The sequence below is a fragment of the Haliotis rufescens genome, unplaced genomic scaffold (genome assembly GCF_023055435.1).
Source record: "Haliotis rufescens isolate VD_foot unplaced genomic scaffold, xgHalRufe1.0.p SCAF_5, whole genome shotgun sequence".
In the NCBI taxonomy this organism is placed as follows: domain Eukaryota; kingdom Metazoa; phylum Mollusca; class Gastropoda; order Lepetellida; family Haliotidae; genus Haliotis; species Haliotis rufescens.
The window spans coordinates 47,712,274-47,730,942 of record NW_025964223.1 but is presented as its reverse complement, the minus strand read 5'-3'; the positions used below and the strand labels follow the sequence as shown (position 1 = coordinate 47,730,942).

Below are 18,669 nucleotides of genomic sequence, written 5' to 3'. Positions count from 1 at the left end.
AGCCCGATACATGCTTATCCCATAAACCTCTGACCTAGGTATACCTGTCTACATTTATTTTCAGTGAAAGGTTTCACGACATCTCCCAGTTTGCCCCGAAGCAACAGTCATCAGCGCTGAGTGGGAAAAGAACTAGACATAACTGTCAAGCAGGTTCTGGAGATGAATGATCCACACTTCTCTCAATGTGTCTCTTGTTTGGCCCAACAACAACCTCACGCTCAGCCTCGTTTCCAGGAATGCCAATGACATGACGTCGATTGCGCTGATAGGGCAAGACCAGGACACGTGGGCATGGTTTATTTAAGGCAACTTTTTGGAAGAATTAAGCCAAAATTTCGTCAAGGGTGTGCTGGTCGCATCCTCCCCTGTTGGATCCTACCTTGTGTTTCGAGGAATTTCTTTTTCATTTCAAACTGCCATAATGGGAGGTTACGATCTAGAAGTAAGTACATAATAGAACTATAATACTATAACGATGTTTAACAAAACTTGAATGACAATAGCTGTTTAACGTCTAATCACGTCTACACATTTATTGTTTCCATACCTTTACTTTTCGGTAAGATAGGCTTGCAAGTGTACAAGACATAATTAAATTGATGGACACTCAAGTATTTTCCACATAACTATACATATTTCCGTTAAGTTATGATAATCAATAATGAACCAATGAATTAACAAGAACAACAATTTCATTTTCATTAAGGGGTTCTTTCACCACGTGACATTGTTAGCGACAGTACATTCTACTACATAGTTACTAATATGTATCTACACGTTTAATGTAAACTGTACATTTGACATTTTCTAATGTTGTTTCTTTTCAAAATTCTATATCTCTGTCGTGGTAATATATACGACAGTACATAGAAATAATTTATTTCAGGTCATTTATTTTAGTGCTTTCCTGTACTTTGATAAATAATTTCACTGTTGCAGGCCGCTGCCTTGAAACCCGCCGCCAAATCTACGTCATTGTTAAAATGGCTGATCATCGGAACAATTATGGGTATTGTTGGCATTGGCGGTGTTCTTGTTGGCCTGGGAGTCTCGGGAAACCTCGGCAAAGGAAGTGATGAGGACAACTTGGTAAGATATATTTTGCAATATTATATTCAACATAAAAATACACAGTCAGTCCACAGTTTTGCATTTCACATGCGTATTCTCATTAAACACTATCCTATTATACAGATAGAGCAACAACGCCTTATGAGAATGAATACTCTGTTGCATATGAAGACCATATGCAGCCAAGGACATACTTATCAGACAGGTCAAATGTGAAGATTAGTTTTAGATTAGATTCGTAATGTGATCATTATTGTGAATCGGGTTGTTTAACACGGTTTTTGTACAATTACTATAATAAACTATATTGCTTGAAATTACATCAAACTAAACAATAGGTAGTACAAGACTCCAAGACTAAAACCTCATTTCTCGTATAGAGATTACGCTTGATAAATGTCTTTGTAAAATGAATTCGTAGTTCTCTATCATAGTACAGACGACAATGGTCAATTGTCCAGATGTCGTCACATTTGCATTAGACATGAAGTATTACGTTTATGTTACAGTGACACCCGTTATATATGGGGATTGTGAAAAAGATAAATGTCTTATGGCTAAGGCTTGGGTTATGTTAGTCAACTTAACAATCACGGTTACTTTATCTTGGTCTAAATCAGAATTCGTACATTTAAATATGTCATCTTTTGAGGATATAATAAATCCACACCCTTACGATTGGCGCATGTAGTGTATGACATGGGAATAGGTGGTCACAGCCACTGTGCCCTCTACATGGATGTATGTCAACAGATGTAATTATATCTTAGTTGTGAACGGAAATGTGTTGTACAAGTCGATACGTGTTCTTGTACAACCCTTCAACCATTTGTCTTTAAGACCGCCATGGCACAGTTATGCTGTTGCTGACTATTAGCTTAATGTCATCCACGTACAGACAAACGTACAGCAGTCTTTAGCTAGTGTGCGGCTGTCATGTAAGATCGACGTCTTAATGCAATAACCACGTGTACATCAACCTTCAGTGAATGGTCTCGTGTTCAGCTCCAGGCAATAAGGCATCTTAAATTATTATGCGTCTGAATTGTCAGAGTATTATTTTCAATTGTATAAACAGTCGATGACTCTAACAGCATTTACTTATATAGTTTTGGTTTTGGTTATGTGTAGGAGAAGCAGGGAGCAGGTTATTATTTATCTTACATTCCAGAATCTGTTCCGGTTGCAATGCAAATATGTACACAATTGGCATCTTACGTTTACAAAAAGTCCACATCAGCTAAATCCAAACTTTATAAGAATATTTTTGATAGTGAATTCTTTCTTTCATCAATAACAATTTTTGGTTTGCAATAGCCAAAGTTTCGTTGTAGTTCGCACTCTTTCAATAATAAATCTGGTTATCTTTACACAAACCTGGAGATAAAAGACTGTATTAATTGTAATAAGGGTTATATCGAGAATGAATACAACTGTCTGTTTATCTGTGATGTTTATGGCGTTCTCTGTCGACGATATTTTCCTATAATTTTTTTGGTATCCGACCCTACTTAAATACAATATTCGTATGTCTTCTAAACCAGTCTGAAAACAGAAACTCATGTCAGAATCAAATGTTGAGGCTAATTTTCTAAGCTTCCAGAATATTGTCAATAGACTTAAATAAAACTCATCAAACATGATAAACTACTTCTTTTTATGTTTATACTCTTAATCTCTGCTTTAATAATTCAGCAGACAAACTTCATAATCCAATGATTTGGAGAAGTGTTCTCTTTGTATCAAAACGTATAAGTATCCAACCAGACACAGGGATTTTAGATAGCCATGTGAATATGACTGTTAGGAAGAGCACGGGGGATTTGGAGTTTAGCCGTGGCGATTGATGACCCATCCACGCACTGCGTAGTTGAAGGAAGATATATGACACATCAAAGGTCGTAGAACAACTAGTTACGTTCATGTATCACGTCGCTCACGGCACATGACCCACATTTATGACCACAAGTCATAAGAGGAATACACTTCTCAACACGTCTAGGTTTTAATGTTAAATATGTAAATAACGTATGAATAATCTCAGGTCTGAATACAGTCAAGGTCTAGTATCTTTGGCAAAAACATTCCATCATACAATGAAGAGTTAGGGTAAAACTGTTACCGGTGCAACATATAGATTGCCAGCGTCCGTTTGCCGCAAAAAAGTAATAGATGTCTGTGTCACTTTATGACACTGTGAACTTCTTGCCCATATTTAGCTGACACACCCTGATATTCTTTACATCGTGATGAAAGCGTTTATCTCAAAACTCACTCACTCACTCGTTGGACACCAGTTCCGAGGATGCTAGGCAATGACACCCTTCTGTCTACATTGCAATATCCAGAGCAATAAGACATTTCTCACAAAGGAAAACACGTGTTTGTCATGCCTGGCCATGTATGACCCAAAGATGACCTTGGAATGTTTGATAATGTAGTAAATCCAAGACATCAACGCAAGAAAATAACCCTTTTCAAATATCATCCAAAACATATTCCAAAGGGTGTTGCATTGAATACAGTCTCCATTATCTACCGAAACAGATGCATTGCGGCGTAAAATGCAAAATAGTAAGAAAAACTATATGAACTGATCAGTGCTGACACCAGGTATACGCAAAAAGGATATACATGTCCTGCAGTACCGGTAGCAACCTCAACTCTCACAATTTCCAAAAAAGTAAGTGTTTGTTTGTTGCATAGAACTCGGCAATATTACTGCCATATGACGGCGGCATGCAAACGATCGAATCGGGAGGCGACAATCCAGTCATCAACATCATGAGCAACGACCCAACCGTCGGGGCTTAATGCCACACCACTAACCATCAATTTTCAACATGTTAGTCTTACTTGAAACAAGCATTTTATAATAAATTGAAATCGCCGGGAAAATTTGTTATATTGCATCGTTATTAAATTGTGTTCCCTTATTGTATCAGCACATTCCATATAATAATTTATTTTAGCTGATACCAGTGCTGAGATTGTTCTTTGTAAAACCTGATATTCCCGCAAAGTAGTGGGTAATGCTGTCATGTTTGTGGTCTTGCTTCCCAAATAAAACAAAACCTAAGGAAAACAATATATATTTTTGGACATTCACAGGCCAAATGTTGAAAATGGTTAGTATCGATTTTTGAACGCACTAATAGCCATCAAATTCAACCATGCAGATGCATAAGTGAATGGGAATGTGATCGGGGCAAGAAACGTTCTTATGTGACATAGATAGGCTGTAAAAGAGGTAAGTGACGCATCACAAGCCAAAACTAGCACAAGGAAATCGTGACTTATTGACTATCTCATCAGATCTCATCCTTCACTACACAATAAATTCAAAGTGATGTGACGTCTGTAAATTACCCAGGGTAATTCTCATGGTAGGCTTTTGCTTTTCGAGTTAATTTAAATTATGAAAAACACAAACGAAAACCCTTTCCAAATTCATAGGGATTGTACGATACCGACTGTATCATGAGCATGGCATTGTGGATAGGAATCACTATCAAATAGTGATGATGCCAGGCGTTCGTGAAATGGCGAGTGTATTCTGCTCCACCGGTGACACCAGTCACGAATATATGCACAGGAAAGTACATTGTTTACCTACACAAACACGGGAAAATATGGTACAAGTCAAAATAGGAATGCATCGGACACAAGATGACATTAAAGTATGTCTGGAAGACGTCGCTGTGAACATGCCACGTTCACCAACACAGGATCGACTTGACCACAGCTTTCATGCATAAACTATGCGCGCAGCTAAAATCCATTTCTCCTTTGACTATAAATTATCTCACGCGTTCATCTGATTTGTATTGGGCGGCTGGGTTTAATGTGAGTGTATCAGTTCATTTTTCCACCGAGGAAGTACATTGACTGTTTTCCGCCATACTGTGGTTTCCACCAGTCCTGGGACGGTTTGTGTGAGCAGCGGTTCGTATGGTTGCTTGTCAAGGTGACCGCAAAGTACATTGCTAGTTTCCGCTGACATACTGAAAACGATATCAAGTGTAAACAACAACAACAACAACAACAACAACAACAACAACAATAATAATGATAATAATAAACTCAAAATAATCTTTTGTTATTGATTTGAACACAAATTCTAATCTATTCTATGAATATAAACTGCCTTGACAGTTAATCATACGTAACTTCAATATCATTCATGAATAAGTAAATATAAATGTCATAAAACATCTTCCACCTCACAACCAAATATGTTTTGATAAAGTAACTATGTCTCATGAACCCCTATCCGCATGCGTGTGCCGTAGTAAGGAGTTATACAGTCATACTTGTCATCTAATATGGGACCATGGCGCCACGTTCGGCTTGCGTGTCCTATTTCTATATATCAAAGATCTTGGGCGGTTCGTATGTTACCAGTCGTATCATACACCATCCATTACCTCATTACAGAGGGACATGGTAGGGCATACGTCATATCAGTAACAGAGGTCGCTCTGGTCCTTTAGGGGCTGCTGGACAAATGTACCGACACAAACTAAAGGACTTAGTATGTTTATCCCTTCCATTTGTCACAGTATCCTCATACTTCTTATAAGTACAAAAGAAGAAACAGTATTATTCTAAGTAACTTTCGTTCGTATTTCGTATTATAAACAGATAACTTAAGGTAATATTTGACGAATGTACACATGCATTAACCCTTTTGTCTCGAACGCGGGTATCTTGATACAATATTTTTCGCGAACACCTTGAGTCATCATTGATTTTCAGTTATCCATTCGAACGGGTTTCAACACAATTTTGCCCTTAACGCCCAATAAAATACGCTTCGGCAGATAGTCGAGACTAATTGGTTTCAAGCATTGATGTTTTGAATTTTCATACATATTGTTCATACAGAAATTGTTGTTCGACATATTGCTTATAAACAATATGCTTATGCAAACACGTTACTTATACATTATATCCTTATTTTGACACTGTATATATAGTTATCCATTTTTAAAAGTGAGTGAGTGAGTTTGTTCTTTCGCCGCTTTTAGCAATATTCCAGCAATATAACGGCGGGGAACACCAGAAATGGACTTCACACATTGTACCTATGTCGGAAATCGACAACCCATGTTATATTTTAAAAAATCAAAAGTGGTTATTTAGATATATTCTTGATATAGAAAATAATAATGCACATGCTCGACACATTGTGAAATATGAGTTATGGTTATCGCCATATGTTGTATCTTGAAGGTAGATGAATGTGCTCACTAGTCAGTATTTAAAGTCCGCCGCCTGTGAACATGTTGTCAAGACACTAGTTGTATGTAGTTATTTATCACGCCGAAGTTTATGACAGCGAGAGAACGTAAATAGGACTACAGGTGTACGAGAATATTCTATAAAAGCTTTCATGGAACTCCCCGAGTCACGATCTTGCACTTTGACCGTAAGATCCGTGTAACGTACTGATAAACAACATGTTTTTATGTTAATGCCTATCTCAACAGCAATCCGCCCATTATAATGTCACATTATGAAGTGTTGGCTGTTTTTCATCCCACATCCTGACAAGTTGACATAATCAATAAAAACAACATAACCCGGCAGTGTTTTGAGATAATTTGCAAGTTCAAAGATGATATATTGTAAATAGATATTCGTCCTAATTCAATAATTAATTTCTCCGAATTATCTTCTTTTTATTCTACTTCTTTTTGTTTTTCGTTCTTCAATGTCATGTGTCTGTTACAGATTACGGGCGGAGCAGCTCAGGCAGGGATGTTCAATGGGCAGAATCAACAGGGTAGCTTTGGACAGAACCAGAATGGCCTGGGTATGCTGGGTAACGCTGTCGGCATCCCTGACGACGTGAGTCTGCGACCATACAAATGTCGTACTCCACAATATTTTCATATATATGAATTTTCCGACGGTATGCATTTCTTTGAACGTTCCTTAAATGAATATTTAATAAAAATATCTGGTTATTTAGCACGTAAAATTAATATTTTATAAATATTTTTTCTTTCATTATAGACGCCAGACATTGTGCCTGATGTGGTTGAGAACGTTGTTGAGAATATCAACGATGTCAGGAATGACATTGCCGACAACGCAGCAGATGTCGTTGACACTGCTTCTGACGCAGCTAATAATGTCATCGATGCAGCTGCTGACATTGTCGATGATGTTAACGACGATGTAAATGATATCGTTGGCGATATTCGTGATGATATGGCAGAAGTTGGAGATGATGTGACTGATATAGTTGATGACGTCACAGATGATGTTGATGATGTGGCAGATGATGTGAACGATGTGGTAGATGATGTTGACGATGTGACTGATGATGTTGATGACAACAGCCGTGAAGTTGAAGATGAAGCTTCCGACGATTTTGATGATGCCATAGAAGATATTGCTGAGGCAAGGGCCGATGTGGTCGACCAGGCAACAGATGCGTTTGAGGACTTGTTGGACGATGCCGATGACCAAGCTGATGATATCAGGGATGATGTTGAAGATAGTCTTGAAACATCATTGGAAGGTGCAGAAACAGATCTGGAGGATGTCTTAGAAGGTACAGTTGGTGATATTCCAGATACTGTTGACGGTGTACTTGGTGGTGCTTCAGCAGACGCGTTTTGGGAAGTTGGTGAGGGGTTTTCTGACGGTGTTTCTGATATTGGTGATGCTTTGGGCGATAGGGCGGATGAGGTAGATGGTGGTCTAGATGCTCTTGGTGATGGTGTTGAGGACATGACTCCCGCTATGGCTATAGCAGCTGGGGGGATGAACCCAGCGAGTGCTGTCGCTATGGGAGGAGATATGTTTGGGGAAACTGGGGATACTTTTGGTGATTTGGCAGGGGATGCTGGAGATGCTGTAGATGATATGGTAGGAGGCGTTGGGGATGCTGTGGGTGATGTCGGCGATATAGTAGGTGATACTGAGGACACGATTGGGGATGCGATGGGAGGTTTTGGTGATGTGGTTGGTGATGCTAGTGATGCTATGGGCGATGCGATGGGAGGTAAGGGTGACTTGCTAGGAGACGCTGGAGATACTATGGGGGATATGATGGGTGGTATGGGTGATGCGATGGGAGGTATGGGTGACATGGTTGCTGATGCTAGTGATGCTATGGGCGATATGGTGGGTGGTATGGGTGATGCTATGGGCGATGCGATGGGAAGTATGGGTGGTATTCTAGGAGATGCTAGGGATACTATGGGCGATATGATGGGTGGTATGGGCGATGCTATGGGTGATATGGGTGATATGCTAGGAGATGCTAGGGATACTATGGGCGATATGGTGGGTGGTATGGGTGATGCGGTGGGAGATATGGGTGATATGCTAGGAGATGCTAGGGATAATATGGGCGATATGGTGGGTGGTATGGGTGATATGCTAGGAGATGCTAGGGATTATATGGGCGATATGGTGGGTGGTATGGGGGATGCGATGGGGGACATGGGAGATATGATGGGCATGGATGGTATGGATAACATGGGCGGTATGATGGCCGCCATGGCAATGAACAGGGGAATGGGTATGGGTTCTCAGCCTGTGAGTCCATACATGGGACGTCAAATGGGTCCAAGTATGGGACCATACATGGGTCCATACACGGGAAATCAGATGGGTCCTAATATGGGTCAAGGCATTGGACGACCAATGGGTCCATATATGGGAAATCAGATGGGTCCTAATATGGGTCAAGGCATTGGACGACCAATGGGTCCATATATGGGAAATCAGATGGGTCCTAATATGGGTCAAGGCATTGGACGACCAATGGGTCCATATATGGGACCATACATGGCACCTCAAATGGGTCCAGGCATGGGGCCTCAAACGCAACCTCAAGCACAGGGTTTTGGATATCCAAATCCATTGCCCTTGATGTTGATGGATGATTTCGAAATGGATTTGGGATTTGATATGTAATTAGAGAAGAGTTTCAACTGTACATTCACTGTGTCATTTCTTCTTGATGATTAAAAATGGTCCGCTTAATCACGCATACATATGTACCTGGCCCTGATGCGATAATTTAGTCGGGACGTGTTTTACATGCGTATTGTTCAGTATTGCAAGCAAGTTTGTTCATAATGAAAATATAGCGCATTAAAACAGTAACAATCAGTCCATGAACATGTATTCAGAAATGTGCAAGTTTTCATTGTTGCACAACGTTATATCATTTTCAACATGTACTCAAAGGCGGACACAGTTGTTGACAATCAGAGTAATAAACACAATATATAATGTATAATTTAATCTGGTATAAAAATCGTGGAATAGGAACCAGTTAACATTCAGTTTATCATACCACTGAACATAATAGCAAAATGAAACTAACAATTAAGACAATCGTGTTTTATATATCTTATTACACTACCTCGTGCTGAGCAGTAGTTTAAATTCCATCTATGTAAGCTATAATACATACCCAAGACTTATTCGTAATAAATAATCGGAGTACAATTTACAATCCATATTATTACTATGTTGGCGCCATGGAATATCAAATATGTTGAAAAGTCATATTAATCTTACGGTCTTTCTCTACCAAGAAATTATCATTGTATTATCATTTAAAAATATCTTTAATAATACAACTATGTATGAATAGTGTATGAATTTGGAAATAACAGAGTATATTTCATTTTGTTTAAGGTGGATATAATAAGTATTATATTGTCACTATATAACAAAGTACCATCACTATGGTAGGCTATTCCCTTTGTACATTTTAACACTTGAACTTACTCAAGCTTCCGACTCGTCACATGTTATGTTTGTACAATGCGTGATTGATGGTAAGTATATTCATATATATATATATGTCATACATAGAGCAATAACATGACGCTTACTCCAACAATGTACTATTTATCAATGTCAGCATCCTTCTTGGTCTAACCACATGTTAGTCACTGGCATGCAACATCGTTGTTTACTTTCGTATCCATGTGTCGATATCGTAACATTTTGAATTAAACAATTAATTGTTTATGGTTGGTTGTTTTAGTTATTACTTGATTCAATATAGAATTAGAGGTTTCTGTAACTAATGATTAGTTGACTGAATTAATCTTTCTTAACAAAACATTTCCTGCGTACTATCGCATTAACAACAAATGTTTTACACGTATAATAAATCAATTAATGCTAATTGCAAATCACATGCTATTTTCTATGTCATTGTGTAGTAATGATTCATTTTAAATCAACCAGATATCTTAGATGACAACGAATTGGATGATGATAGCAGCGACGATGACGCCCCTTTGGAGAATATGAGAGACGCTTTAGAAGACAGAATCGAGGAAATGACTGATGATGATGATGACACATCTGAAGGCCAAGATGACGTTGATAACGATGACATTGATGACTCTCCATTGGAGACTATGAGAGACGCTTTAGAAGACAGAATCGAGGAAATGACTGATGATGATGATGATGATGATGATGATGATGATGATGACACATCTGAAGGCCAAGATGACGTTGTTGATAATGATGACAGTGATGACTCTCCATTGGAGACTTTGAGAGATGCTTTAGAAGACAGAGTCGAGGAAATGACTGATGATGATGATGATGATGACACATCTGAAGGCCAAGATGACGTTGTTGATAATGATGACAGTGATGACTCTCCATTGGAGACTTTGAGAGATGCTTTAGAAGACAGAATCGAGGAAATGACTGATGATGATGATGATGACACATCTGAAGGCCAAGATGACGTTGTTGATAACGATGACATTGATGACTCTCCATTGGCGATTATGAGAGACGCTTTAGAAGACAGAATTGAGGAAATGACTGATGATGATGTTACATCTGAAGGCCAAGATGACGTTGTTGATAATGATAACATTGATGACTCTCCATTGGAGATTATGAGAGACGCTTTAGAAGACAGAATCGAGGAAATGACTGATGATGATGATGATGACACATCTGAAGGCCAAGATGACGTTGTTGATACTGATGACAGTGATGACTTTCCTTTGGAGACTATGAGAGACGCTTTAGAAGATAGAATCGAGGAAATGACTGATGATGATGATGATGATGACACATCTGAAGGCCAAGATGACGTTGTTGATAATGGTGGCAGTGATGACTCTCCTTTGGAGAATATAAGAGATGCTTTGGAAGAGAGATTCGACACAATCACTGATGACAGTACACCTGATGATCAAGATGACCTCTTTAACGATAATGATGACACCCCCTGGGGAAATTTGAGAGATGCTCTGGAAGACAGGATCGACACAATCACTGATGACAGCACACCTGATGATCGAGATGATCTTTCTGATGATAATGATGACACCCCCTTGGAAAACATGAGAGACGCTTTAGAAGACAGAATCGACACAATCACTGATGACAGCACACCTGATGATCAAGATGATCTTTCTGATGATGATGACGACACACCCTTGGAAACTATGAGAGACGCTTTAGAAGACAGGATAGACACAATCACTGATGACAGTACACCCGATGATCAAGATGACCTCTTTAACGATAATGATGACACACCCTGGGGAAATATGAGAGATGCTTTGGAAGAGAGAATCGACACAATCACTGATGACAGCACACCTGATGGTCGAGATGATCTTTCTGATGATGATGACACACCCTTGGAAAATATGAGAGACGTTTTAGAAGAGCGAATCGACACAATCACTGATGACAGCACACCTGATGATCAAGATGACCTCTTTAACAATAATGATGACACACCCTCGGAAAATATGAGAGATGTTTTGGAAGAGAGAATCGACACAATCACTGATGACAGCACACCTGATGATCAAGATGATCTTTCTGATGATGATGACGACACACCCTTGGAAAATATGAGAGACGTTTTAGAAGAGCGAATCGACACAATCACTGATGACAGCACACCTGATGATCAAGATGACCTCTTTAACAATAATGATGACACACCCTCGGAAAATATGAGAGATGTTTTGGAAGAGAGAATCGACACAATCACTGATGACAGCACACCTGATGATCAAGATGATCTTTCTGATGATGATGACGACACACCCTTGGAAACTATGAGAGACGCTTTAGAAGACAGGATAGACACAATCACTGATGACAGGACGCCTGATGATCAAGATGATCTTTCTGATGATGATGATGATGACACACCCTTGGAAAATATGAGAGATGCTTTGGAAGACAGAATCGACACAATCACTGATGACAGCACACCTGATGATCAAGATGATCTTTCTGATGATGATGGTATAGCTGATTTAATGGACGACACGGTCGGTGATGTTTCAGATGCTCAAAATGGCATGGTTGATACGATGCAAGATGTGGTTGGGGATGCTAATGATGCAGGAAGTGATGCAGTGGGCAATATGGCTGACTCCCTGATGAATGCTGCTGCTAACGTTGCAGATACTGTCAATGACGTGAGAGGGTCGATGTTGGATGCTTTCAGTGACAGTGTTGATGCAGCTGCTGACGTAAGAGACACTTCCTTAGATACCATGTCGGAGATGTATCCCACGATAGGAACGATGCACAACGGAGGGGCCTCAATAGACGGGTTAATGAACAGCAGTGAAGAAGGATTTGACGTCGCGGAAGAGTGAAACAAATTTAAAAAATCAGGATTAATTTATTGTCAATGCAATGTATGATGTGAGTCTGTGTTTCCATATTACGACATTTTTGCAGAATTATATCATCAGTACATATCCTTCTCTTGAGAACTATCTCCGACGTGTTGACTGGCTTTTCACGAGCAATAAAATCAAAAGTAACAACGGAACCATGTTTGTCAGCAAGCTGTTTGATACATACCCACTGTGCTTTCAGAGTGTCTTTACCCAAGGCGGCTGGTCCGCCACTATGTATATATGTAGCTCTATTTGTATACAATGTGCTCTAGACTTTGTATATACCACATGACATTGTTTAACTGTTTATACTGTCGTCTCCATTAGTGCTAATCGTGATGTTATATTCCTTATACCAATTTGTAGGCTTACACTATAGTTAAGTGAATAAATATATATTTGTATAATTATATTCCTTTATTTGGATATGCTAAACACGTTTAGTGTTGTATTGACGTTAGTACAGTATGATATTATAGGACATTTCTAAGTTGTCACCCATCATATAACAAGACACTAGTGATGTATCATGGGCATACAAGCACACAATGCAAATAGTATCTAAATTAATGGTAACCACGGCATTATCATTAATATGTGACTGAAAAAAATAAGGATGAGTGAGGTTGATATTACGCCTCTTCAGCTGTTATATCACGGCGGTAAACATCAAGAACGGGTTTCACACATTGTACCAATACTGGGAATAGAAATGAATTCTTCGCCGTGTCAAATGAACGCTTGAACAAGTGTCAAGTGTCAACCCAAACACTTACACGAAGCAATGAGCGTGACCAATAGAGTGAGTGAGTGAGTATGGTTTTACGCTGCATTTCAGCAATAATCAACAATGTCAAGGCAGGGGATACCAGAAATGGGCTTCACACATTGTACCCTTGTGGTGAATCGTACGCGTGTCTTCGGCGTGGCGAGCAAACGCTGTAACCACTAGGCTATCCCTCAGGCCCATTGTGACCAATAGCTTCAGCAACAAACTATTGGGGTAAGATGACATACAAAATCAGCGAGGACAGGACACATCTTAAAAGCCATTGGTAACCCACACCGGGATCCTTACTGTGGCCGTCCAATCTACTTTCAGGCTCCTGATAAGACATGACAAGAGTCATTTGTTTGCACATGTTGATGGATATAACTATCTGTCATGTGTGACATCCTCATGACTTTAAGCGTTCGGTTTTTACGTAAAAAGAATTCTTTAAAAAGGACGATTTATCCTCAGGTTGTATAATGTGTAAGGTTGACCTAGTTAGATCATCGAAAGAATGTTCAAACAGATGTGCCTATGGCAATGAATCAGTGAGCAATTTCTTACTGTTGCATTGTCTATCTCTAATCTCATCTCTAATACCCCGACCACATGCACCTCTATACATATGTGTGTATATTTGCTTGCGTGTGTAAATATACATACGTGAGTTTTCTTGTTAAGTGAACGCGTTTACTCGTGTGCGTATATTTACACTAGAAGCAAATTTGCTTCATGTATGGAACAATTGCAAATGTAATTGTAAATTTGCACTGTGTGCCTTTGTTGTAATGTGAACGTTTATACCAACGTCAGAGGATGATCTAATTAATGGATAGGTTGATTTGCCAACACCAAACAAATTGTCAACAGTTCTGTATTCTGAAGTTGACACTATTCAGTATACAGCAATACCAACTTTTTTGCGGACGTCCAGAGTTTCAAGGAGTCAAAAAATTGTGTAAAGATTTAATCGGTCACATGTTGCTTCATGCGAAGATTTCTAGATCTGTAAGGTAACTCTTTTTTCTTTCGACTTTGGAAAACAACCTTTTCATGTTGAAAGCCGTGAACAGACTGATGAATTTGTATAGCTTACACCATTAACATACCTTATTTCCATACCTAAGTTAATTTTCATGTGAACGCATAGTTAATTTACATATACACACGTATGTATAGTTACACATGTGCAAAATTATTTACGTGAGTAAATGTTGTGCATATGAACGGGGTATCAGTCAACATTTGAATAACTTAGAGTGAATGCACACATAACGACGCGAGTGCATAAGGGGTTGGAGATTAACACCTCTTTGAATAATATTTGAGTTGACTTATATGAGGTTTTATCAGCTCAAGAAAGCAGCTAAACTCCAACAAAGGTCGTAGACCTTCATCAGTTGGGTTTATTTCCACGATCAGGGGTATATTGTTAACATATATACATGTAACGTCATAATCGAATTAGGGATTCGAATCCACGTCCGGATACACGCATTATAGGAATTATGACACACTACGTTCTATGTCTGTTTTGTCAGAAATGGAATAAATTTATTACCTGAGTGAGTGAAGTTGCAAATCACTTTTAACATGGTTGCAGCTACATTATGATACCTCGAGTTGACGTCACACTTTATCCCAATTATTGAATCGAATTTGGAGCTTCGGGGTGACAGGCAAACACTCGTACCACTTTCCTGTGTGATCGTCAGTTTGGACATTTTACCTTAGTGGACCATACCAGGAAGCCGGATTTGTATGGTCTTAAAATCTGCCACTGTTTGAACCCAATAACGGTAGCCGCTGCGTGCTGGATGAAGGAACAAACATTAATGTCCTCTGAAATCGAACGTGGGCAGGATGACAGCGTACAAACGGACATTCAGTGTAGAGTTCGTACTCGGCATTCCTAATGACTGTCAGTCACGTACGATACCATGACAAAGTTACTCTCATCAGTCAAACGTGTCGTCAACGGGAAACAGTGACGTCATAGAACAGGAAAGTGTGAATTTCTAACGCCTTTATAGAATTTTGATAAAATAGCATTTAAAGTCTAAAAATGAAAATTAAGACTCATTCTTGACTTTTAGAGGCATTTAACTTAAGTATCGTTTAAATATAATTAAAATACTGTCAAATTTCCATTTGACATTTTATGGCAGGACAGAAGTGGGGTAAAGAAGACGTTTTGTCAAGGCCAGCGAGACAAAACCTTCATGTAGGCTATTAACAGAGAGATATAAACTCTCTCAACACCCATGCATGGTCACACTCGCTCTTGGCTGTCACTCATATCACGTAATGCATCACAGAAACGTCACGGTTCGTCACGATGATGCTAGGATTGAAACATAGCGCCTCGGAGATTGGACGCAAACGCCCGTATCGGAAACAGTTTATTTATCAGTGGGGATTTGGTATTAATATTCCCATTAATTAAATAATACAAATAAAACATTGTGTTGATGAGTTTTTTTCAGTTAGAACAATCCTTTAAGAATGGTTTACTTAAAAAAGATTTACTATGAAATATATTTTCATAAAAAGTGCATTAAAATGAAAGTGACATTAATGTAAAATTATTAATAAACCACAGTTTTATGCATGCTACTGAATGTACTTAATATGAAGAAGATACAGTTCCACTACACCCTTAATTATAATAATGTCACAGTGTGACGGAGACGAATGTTCATGTTCATGTTGTTCATGTTCATGTCTTGTTGAGGACAGTCTAAATTGCTTATTATGTGAATGAACCAATCAGTTGACCCTGAGATATATGGTTCATCAGCAAAGTTACATCGTTAGACATACACATATTGTATATATTTACATATATCACAATTTCTCCAGGCCCATTGCTTGTCATGTTGAATACTTATTAATGGGACATGAAGGCCACAGCCCCACAGTACAATTATTAACATAAGGTATATGAGTAATTTGAATATAATATATGATTAACAAAGGAGAGTAATATGCTATTGTGCCAGGGACCAGCAGGATACGCTCACCTTTCGCGAACACCTGGTATCATCACTATTTTAAAGGGATTCATAAACACATGCTTATGATATAGTCGGAATCGTACAATGGTCTCTGTTTTTTAAGAGATTTCTTATGATAACAAATGTTATATTTGGGATAACACTTTCTCGTGCTTTTTTGGGTTGAGTCCCGTCCTGGATTCGAACCCACACTGGCAGAGTGAGGCACCTAATCGCCAGCACACAAAATCAGCGATATAACCCACTCAGCCACCGAGGCTTCCACAAAAATGAAATTCCGACAGCTGGTAGTCTAGATCACGTACTTTGTGTACCCCTCTGACAAGTGTAAGTTGGCACGGCTCCCATGGCCTAAAGCTATGAATACAGAGAGAAAGTACGGGAATCTGTGCTTAATTAAGAAAGTGTTATCCCAAATATAACATTTGTTACATTTGACCACTTTCTAAATGGCATTGTGTATTCATTTCTTATGATAATGGAAAGGTGTTGTCGCTTTTATTTACAATTAGCGGTATCCATAAGTACAAAAAGATGAATGGATGAATAGACAGGCATTCAGGCATTTAAATACTAATTAAACAATTATGTGATATGTCACTGGCTTCAGAGTACTAATAATACTTTACAGATATGTGACGTATACTGAGTCAAATTAAAAACTTCACATTTTTAAAAGTAATCCCATATATGATATACAACGGACAAATGTCCAAAGAAGGATTTAAATTAACGGTGGTAACCATAATTTGTTCCAAGCACCTACGGTATTCGGTAATAACATCAACAGTTTAAATCATAAGTCCCAAGCACGAGAATCTGATGGCACACAAGTTCAGTAGCGTGTATGGCCACCATGTGCGTTGACAACTGCCACACAACGCCTCCGCATGGACCTTGTGATGCTTGTGAACACATGATTGGGAAGACGACGCCATTGTTGCTGCAAAATGGTGCCAAGATCTTGCAAATTCTGTGGTTGGTTCTGGAGAGTGCGCAGACTTCTGCCAAGATCATCCCAGACGTGTTCGATGGGATTGAGATCGGGAGACCTTGACGGCCAGTTCATGATGTTGACTTCCGCATTCTGAAGGAAATTCCTTGTCAAAATTGCTGTCTGGGGTCTGGCATTGTCGTGTTGGGAGATCAAACCGGGTCCATGTGCCGCCAAAAAAGGCAGAAGTTCTGGTGCCAGTACCTGGTCCCGGTAAGCAGCAGCGTTGAGATTGCCACGGATGACAAGAAGCCTGGAACGTGCATTGCCACAGAAAGCACCCCACACCATGACACTTCCGCCTCAAAATCTGTCAACTTCCTGTACACAACACTGTGCGTAACCTTCATGACGACGCCTCCACACCCTCGCCCTACCATCAGCAAATCGAAGATTAAATCAGATTCGTCAGTGAAGACGGCTTGATTCCAATTCCTCTGAGTCCATCGTAAGTGTCGCTGTGCCCACAATTGACGTTGACGTCTGTGTAATTGAGTCAGAATCGGCCCGCAGTATGGCACACGTTCTTGAAGGTGAGCAGTCCTCAGACGGTTTCGAACAGTTTGCGCACTCAGTCTACCCCTAAACAGTTCATTTCTGGTTGATGTAGCCGTTAAAAATCGGTAACGGAGGTGACGTAAGACAATCTGACGATCCTCTGCATGTGACATTACACGTGGTCGACCTGGCCGAAGGCGATCAGCGGTGGTACCCGTTTGCTGTAGACGCGTCTGTAAATCATAAACAGTCCGTCGACTACAACCCATCGTCCTTGCGACTTCAGCTACGGACGTTGCCGTCTGCAACGTGCCGATGGCACGTTCACGTTGCACATTTGAAAGGCGTGGCATGACAAAGGGCCGTAAAGACTTTTGTTTTCTTGTGTTTTTCTTTTTTTGTTAATGACTGCTAACAAGTATGGCTGAAAACGCGCGCGGTATAATGGCCACGTGACCAGGTGCACGTGAAAAACCACTTTTGCCACTATAGTGCTGTGCACATGATTTTGATCGATTCATCTGCACAAAAACGGGTGTCATCTGAAGACAATACGTGGCCATTACTGTTTAAATACACAATAAGGGCCCACAATGATAACTTGTCAAAATGTTAAAATTTTAGGATTGTGAAGTTTTTAATTTG

At 39.4% G+C, this 18,669-nt stretch overlaps 1 protein-coding gene across 3 annotated transcripts; it reads left to right on the top strand.

Moving 5' to 3' along the window:
- Window positions 1-296: 296 nt before the first annotated feature.
- LOC124137124 (otolith matrix protein OMM-64-like) lies at window positions 297-13,147 on the top strand. 3 transcript variants are annotated; one of them, XM_048384060.1, is made up of 6 exons: window positions 297-445; window positions 943-1,092; window positions 6,811-6,927; window positions 7,096-7,639; window positions 10,306-10,417; window positions 10,661-13,147. In XM_048384060.1, exons 1-6 carry the CDS (start codon window positions 425-427, stop codon window positions 12,714-12,716), a joined length of 3,000 nt encoding a protein of 999 aa, XP_048240017.1. In that variant the 5' UTR covers window positions 297-424; the 3' UTR covers window positions 12,717-13,147. The 3 variants fall into 3 exon arrangements, with proteins under 3 accessions (XP_048240017.1, XP_048240016.1, XP_046359255.2); XM_048384059.1 differs by having other exon boundaries at window positions 10,306-10,561; window positions 10,805-13,147; XM_046503299.2 differs by having other exon boundaries at window positions 10,306-13,147.
- Window positions 13,148-18,669: the final 5,522 nt, after the last annotated feature.

Excerpts from the sequence above, each read along its gene's own strand:
- LOC124137124 (XM_046503299.2), top strand. The coding sequence starts at position 425 with ATGGGAGGTTACGATCTAGAA. Across the intron at positions 1,093-6,810 it reads GAAGTGATGAGGACAACTTG|ATTACGGGCGGAGCAGCTCA; the intron begins GTAAGATATATT and ends TGTCTGTTACAG. Across the intron at positions 7,640-10,305 it reads TCTGGAGGATGTCTTAGAAG|ATATCTTAGATGACAACGAA; the intron begins GTACAGTTGGTG and ends TAAATCAACCAG.